The sequence below is a fragment of the Berghia stephanieae genome, chromosome 2, assembly GCF_034508935.2.
Source record: "Berghia stephanieae isolate SIO BIC M18660-M18661 chromosome 2, UCSD_Bste_1.3, whole genome shotgun sequence".
NCBI classification, from domain to species: domain Eukaryota; kingdom Metazoa; phylum Mollusca; class Gastropoda; order Nudibranchia; family Aeolidiidae; genus Berghia; species Berghia stephanieae.
Genome location: NC_088361.1, coordinates 33,273,126 through 33,280,625, shown reverse-complemented (window position 1 = coordinate 33,280,625; position 7,500 = coordinate 33,273,126). Strand labels below are relative to the sequence as shown.

The following is a 7,500-nucleotide window of genomic DNA, read 5'->3' as shown; positions in this document are numbered from 1 at the left end:
TTTATTATAAGGATTTAAATCTGGAGATTGGAAGAATTTTGATTAAGACAGATTCCGATTCAATAAAATGCATCATAGACAAAGAACATGGTCGTAATCGGTTTTTACTTCTTTTTTTTTTTTTTCATTTATCATCATCAATATTATTTTTCTTGCTGTTGATTCAGAGTGTGTAGTGGTAAGACAGATAGGGCCGCTTTTGGTCGCTTTGTCTGTTTCTATGTTTTGTGATATTTCCGAAGGGTTGACCCAAATGGAATTAACCGAGAAATAGATAAAATTAATATGAAAGCCTAGGCATGTCCATTTGTCTTCACCACACTCACGGTCGCGATTATCTTTGATGCACGGAGTTGCGACTTAAAAACAAGACAAGACAGGATACAGCTTGCAAAAAGTGTCAAACGATTCATGTAATATTATGCCAAAATAGATGGGGGAAAATACCAAGTTTATTATCATATTCAGTTTACACAATACATACTAGCATTGAAAGAGGCAGGAATCTTCGTGATTTTTCCCATCTCCACTTTGATGACATAATAAAATCTTCATTCCTTTTTATATTGGTTGGAAAACGTCGACTTCCAATTTTACTTTTTTGTTTTTGTTTTTAAAGATTAAGATGACACTCAACTTGTCAAAAAAATCTCTCATCGTAATCTTCTTTGTCTTCTGAAATTGTAGGCATATTGAGGGTTTTTAAAAAACAAAAAAAAAAACAAAAAAAAAAAAAAAAAAACAAAACAAGTACTCAAAATTTTGGCCAGAAAACTCGCTCTTCAAATTTAGATCAATTAAAATGACCCTCATCTTGGGAAAAAAACACTTTCAAACCTGGGACTTCGCTAGTTCCGCGCTTGAGAGATTTTGCCAAGATGCGGGTCATTTTAACTTATTGATGCTTAAAGAACTAGTTTTCTGGCCAAAATATTAAATATGTGTTCTATCAGAATACAGAGTACAGTGTACTTGGCCATAAATCAATAGTATCGGATATTGTACAGTGCTTGTAATGTAATATGAACTGTAAAAATAAACAAAATACAATAAAAAATTAAAAAACAATACAAAAAAAAAAACAAACATTTTTGTTTCAGATCTCCGGTTTGGGAACTACATTAATTAAGCTTTGCGATGCATTGAGTATCATTAATGAATCGATAGAAATTGTCTATTTAAATGTTCATATTCATTCATCTATGCATGCATATGTATAATTTTTGTCTGGCCCGAATCCTTCACCCAGTGCTTCCTACATCGTCTTCGTCCTGACGTTTCTACATGGAGCCGGCAGACTGGTGCAGGAGCCCTTTTGGGCCTATTTTTTCTTGGGTCCAATGGTGCTTTTCCTCCTAGACAAAATGGTGTCAGTAAGCAGAATCAAGGTGCTTATCCCGGTACATCAAGCCACAATCCTACCTTCAGGTAAGCATGGCCTTAATGCAGGATCCACACTGTTAGCTTGTCGTAAACGTGTGTCGTGACTTTTTGCTATTTTTATTTTGTTTGTATTAATAGATTGAACGAAATTTACGCTATTCAGCTCTTTGTTATTGTTTTTAGCAAGCCCATTTTTTAGTAGTTCTTGCTAAATAGTACTAATCAGACTATAAACGTTTAAAATAACATTTTATTGTTTTGTGTGTTGGTACGTTATACCCGGCTGGCGGACGATTTGAGTTTTCTATCTAAACGCATTATAGCATCAATAAATATTGATTTAATGGATACTCGGGTAAGGCAAATAATCTTCTGTAATAAATTAATTAAAATGTTATTCTAAACAAAGAAAGAAATTAACAATGTCCCTTTCATTAAGAGATATCGAGAAAGAAATCACTCTTATGCATTTCTATTAACTCACTCAACCCTAACACCGACTATATCGTTGTTTACCCGGGTTACTTTTACCCCATGTCTATTTATTACATTTTTTCATAGACAAATTATAGGCGTAGTATCAACGCTAATGCTTTTTAGTTTTTACATTTTAATGGTAGTTTAATAAAACTATCTATGTAGCCACATGTTCGTTTTTAATACATTTTTTTCAATTTTGGAAAGTAGCAAAAATCTCTAGGATTGAGTGAGTTAAACCTTAAACCATCAAAACACCTCTGTGGTTTTGATCAAGTTTATAATTTGATTTAGCCGGAGAAACGGCTATGTGCGGCTATGTGCGGCTATGTGGTCTTATGGTATGACACTCGCTTTTGAATCGGAAGGTCCTGGGTTCGAGCCTCGCTCGGCGCATAGTTTAGTCCTTGGAAAAGGCTCTTCACTCACATTCCCTCACAGTACTCATGTGTAAAATAAGGACCTGGTCGTTAACAGTTTGTCTCTGTCCTAAAGAATGTAGTATCGCCTAACAGGCGTCATGTTACGTCCTACATATTAAGTGTTGCTGTTGACCAGGGACCCCTTGTAAAGCGCTTTGAGCACGTTTAGTGTTTATTGCGCTATGTAAAAGCTCAAGTTTAGTTTAGATACAAACATGATAAATTATCGCCATCTTGTTGAAACTGAGAATTTAATTCGGTTTGCTTGCTTCATTTTTCAGTCTTCTCTTGAATTATTACCGTAAGAAAAAATTCCCCCACGGGAATGAATACGGGGGAATTTCATTTTTACTCTTACTTTATAACAGCAAAACTTTGATTACTATTTCAACCCTCCTCCCCCCCCCCCCCCTTCACTCCTTTCTTCCGCCAGAGGTGATCAGCTTGGTGTTTAAAAGACCTCTAAGTTTTAACTACCAATCAGGCCAATGGGTGAGAATTGCATGCCCAGATTTGGGCAAAACGGAATACCACCCATTCACGTTGACCTCCGCCCCACACGAGGACTGTCTCAGTCTCCACATTCGTGCTGTGGGCCCGTGGACCAACAATCTCAGGGAACTCTTCAAACAGAAAGTCCCCAAAACATTCAAGGTAAATCCGACCCAACAGTTGTTACATATTATAGATGAATCTGCATTTGATTATTTAGTTTAAAAAATGAAATTAAAAATAATAATTTTAAAAAAACCCCAAAAAACACAACAAAAAACAAAACACACAAACAAAAAAAAAACAAAAAACAAAAACAATAGCAGCAAGAACAAAAAATGTAGACTCTCAGAAAATAACACGGTTGTACAAAAGTGATACTCAGCTGCTTGAGCTGTAGATTAGAAAACAATGAACAAAAATGGATTTAACATCTTCAAAATCGAAATAGAAAAATAAAGAGAAAAAAAATAAACACGGAAGATTTCAGGCTCAACACCATTCTTCAGCATATAACAAGAGCTCTAAAGGACTAACTTTTTTTTTGTAGAACTTAGCATTTGATACATCTTGTCTGATCATCTTAAAATGTATTTTCTCTTTTATTTTCCATTGTCCGTATTGATCTCTCATTTCATTGTACTTTCCTCGTCATTTCTACATTTTCATTTTCCAGCCCATCTCCCGAGAGACCCCCAAACTGTTTGCTTGGTGGACTATCCATTAACACTGTTGTTTGATGGTCTGGTTAACTTTTCTCATAGAGAGAGACAGAGAAACAAAAGATAAAAGTATTATTCCTAGTTTAAACTATTGTTTTCAATCACATAAAGAAACAAAGAATCGTGGGTTGATTTATTCCCCAAGGTATTAGTTCTGTATAAATAGGACAAATGACAGTGGTTAGACGCAATATTCATTGGATGGACGGAAAGCAGAGGAATGAAATGGGAAAGTCAGTCACGTATAAAGACCTCAACGTATAATAAGTGAAGATATAGAGAATATACTGTACTTGGTATGAATAAGAAAACATAAGCTATTGTTCGACCAATTCTCCTGCTATCACTGAGTATGGTACCCATCATTTGCCAATCCTAATCTTTGACTCGTATGAACTTATGTGTAAAAATATCTGAATGTGAAGCACTATTTCCTCAGTCTGTCGGTGGAATCTCTCCATACTCATCTTGCCATTTTAATAATGCTTAGAGAGGTTAGGAAACATGTCATTTATCTGATTTTTCTATTGCATGTTACCCACATTAATGGTAAACATTAATGTGATACCTTTTTCTCAAACATCAACATGCAGTTGTATATGGACGGTCCATTTGGGGAAAGCCATCAGGATTGGTTTCGATTCCCGGTCTCGGTACTCATTGGTGGAGGTATCGGAATCACACCATTTGCATCGATACTCAAAGATATAGCCCACAGTTTCAAGCACACTTCACCTGAAAGAATTCCCTGCAAAAAGGTAAAACATGCATGCAGTCTTCCAGCCTGGTATTTTTATAACAAATTTCCCCAAATTTGCATTTTTAAAGTTGTTCGGCATTTTAGCATTTTTAATGTATTTACATCAAACTCTGAACACATATATTTGGAACACGAATGCACACAAACGAATTGGTAGTTTAATGGTTTCACCGATGAAAAAAATCGAAATAGATTTAATGGGAATGGGAATAGCTAATATAGGTTTATTTTAACCGAAATTTACAGTTATACATTTGACAAATTTTGTTTAAGTAAACTTTATATTATTACCAATGACATTTTTGGTGTTTATGAGCCTTGCTGGAATAGAAGTAATTATGATCAATAAGTTCAGCAGCAGGGCTTTATCAACATAAATGTTTTGTGCTCAATAAACGTGAGGCAGGGAACGTTCATGAGAAGTCGATTAGATTTCGTCATCAGTTAGGCCCGATAGCGAACAGGGAGGACAACGATTAAAACGTTTTATTGCGGAATGACACCATCATTACTGGGTTCGATTTTAATAATAATCAATTAAGATCATAAGCACCCGTATAATAATATACGATTCTTTCATTTATTTGTATTTATTAAACGAGCTATTTTTTTTATCGTGCCCAATGACACTACAAGCTTGCGAGTATGTGTTATTGCACGATAAAAATATATTGAGTTTAATAAATACAAAGAAATGAAAGAATACGTGTATTCTACCCCTCCAAGTAAGATTATTTGATATTTTGTAACCAAATGTTATGATATTACTACTTTTATTCACATTATTTGTATCCTTCTCCTCCTGCTTTAATGACAATTTGACCCAAAACCAAAAAACGTTGGATTTATATGATTTTTAATTACGAATCAGATGTCTTTTACACCTAACCAATAAAATGTGATAAAATATTCTGCAATCTTGAATGTTTTTTTTTCAATGCGTTCAAAGCATTATTCAAAGATTTTACTAAGAAATGATAGGGTTTTCCAATGGGAGGGGTGAAATAATATATGATTCTTACACTCTTGGTTTTTGGAATTCAGGACGTGTTCCCAACCGCTGCGCGAGCGAAAAACGCAAGAGTGTAAGAAATCTTTCATTCTACCCCTCAATCAATTCCTATTTCGTCATCTCTGAGTAAAAGATATTTTCAAAAATATTTAAATGATACTTCTTTTTTCAAAAATATAATTTTATTGAAATTTAACGTTTGATAATCTGAGTCAAAAATAATTATGTTAAATTTGAAATAATTACGCGTTACTATTAAATTTAGGGAGAGGGATGGAATAATGTGTATTTTAAAGCACTTCGGAGGTGTGTATAACTTAGAGGTAGCTATGGTCTACACTAGAAAGGTGGTCACAAACTTCTTTGAGTGACGGAAGCCGCTTTTCACAAGTTTATAGAAACCATATTGACGCCCATTGTTGGATATCTTTTCATTTATATTTGGTTCTATTTGCCAACTAGAGCAGTTTGATGTAATTGGATGATGGACCTTTGTTTTTGTTGTAATCTTATCCTTTTAATTATCCAATGAAAGACAATCAACATTATTGAAAGCCATTTTTCTCCTGGACCGCTGTTGACTTTCAAAACATCGTGTAAAGGGATACCAGCTTTATTGAATGTTTCCTATTCCATTATGTGGATGGGTGATGGAAGATGGGCTCATCACCAGTTAGAAGATGGCTTTCATCTTCCTGCAATCCACCAGAGAGCAAAAAATCGATGATTAATGAAAAAAAACAATTAGCTTGAGTAGTTCATAGGACAAGCAATAAACGTTCATGATTTTCTTGTTCTGAACGAAAGATGTTTATAACTTGGAATGAACATTGGGGGCTAAAATTTGTGGATGGATACCATATGCAATAGAATACACTAATCACCTATTATACAGATTCTATATCAATAAATGCGTTTCCCGAGGCGGAAATATTGTTTCATACATATATAAAATCTCCTACTCTCTCCTATCATCTTGGATTTAATTAAATGAACTTGAAAATCCATATCATAAAATCCTGAATATTTCTATTTATTATCATCAATGTATGATTTAACATAGGCCACATGTTCTGTGACCACAATTTTTAAAAAGAAAATTGCTGAATGTCATTAATTATTTCTAAACCAAATTTGATACAATCTTTATTACTCTTAGATTTCACTCTTTGTAATGTTTTTCCTTGCGCTTCTTTTGTTTTTCTAACTTAAGAACTGTTACCTATTATCATGAACCGGACAGAAGTGTCCAATGCAGAGGCAATATTTTCTTTGTGTGTGTGTGTGTGTGTGTGTGTGTGTGGGTGGGTGTGTGTGTGGGTGTGTGAGAGAGAGTGAGAGAGGAAGAGAGAGAGAGAGAGAGAGAGAGAGAGAGAGAGAGAGAGAGAGAGAGAGAGAGAGTGTGTGTGTGTGTGTATTTTGTATTGAGTCATTTATATTAAGATATTCACGTCAGGCATGTATTGTATGTCAACAATACTTTTGAATTGAAGTAAGGTCTTCACATTCTCCCATGATAATTGATGCACTTTATGAACTGAAATGATATCAATGAAAATTGATTGCTATAATAATAAGGTTAATGGGATCATCTTTCAAAATAATTAGGCTTGTTTTTTTCTCCGTAAAAGACTCAATTATGTTGCAGATCAGTTTCGTGTCTCATGGGATGAGTGGGGACAATTTCTGTCGTTATTCTAATTGTTACAAAGGAGCTAGAGATCACCAGACCGAGAAACTAGAAAAATAAAGATTTTGCAGTAGCTATTAGTAGAATTTTATACATTGTCAGTCATAAACCTTTTTAAAGCTGGGTATGCAATTCTTTGCAGGTTTTAAGATTGCGTATTCGATGTTGTAACATTTTCGCTGACAAATTAAATTATGTTGTAAGAGAAAAGGCGAATTTTTAATTTGGATGACCAAGAAGCTAAAATATACAATCATCAAGTGGTGTCATGTGGCAAACATTGGTGATCCGGGCTCTCCAATTCTCCCTGATCTTTGATCGCCATTGAAAGTCAAAAGTTGTTTTTATTACATCTCCAATTAAGGCGCTGTGGTACGTGACATAGCCTGTCCGCTCTCTATCCCTGCTTCTTCTAACCGGGAGAAAAACAAAATGTACTTCTGATTACTGCTTGGTAGTGACCTCCGTGTTATTCGACTATCGTGCACTCGACAACCAGATGAAGAGAACTAATCGCGTTTTAAAGTCAAAATAAAAAATTA

At 34.6% G+C, this 7,500-nt stretch overlaps 1 protein-coding gene across 3 annotated transcripts in view; it reads left to right on the top strand.

Annotated features, from left to right (window-relative positions):
- LOC144964749 (dual oxidase 1-like) overlaps window positions 1–7,500 on the top strand; it is an 88,136-nt gene that overhangs the window by 76,396 nt on the left and 4,240 nt on the right. For 2 of the 3 annotated variants that reach the window (XM_078899328.1, XM_078899327.1), the window contains 3 exons: window positions 1,250–1,428; window positions 2,716–2,936; window positions 4,090–4,254. In XM_078899328.1, coding sequence (XP_078755454.1) covers window positions 1,250–1,428; window positions 2,716–2,936; window positions 4,090–4,254 — 565 coding nt within the window. Of the gene's footprint in view, window positions 1–1,249; window positions 1,429–2,715; window positions 3,133–4,089; window positions 4,255–7,500 lie in introns of those variants that run through there. The other variant, XM_078899329.1, reaches the window with a different exon arrangement.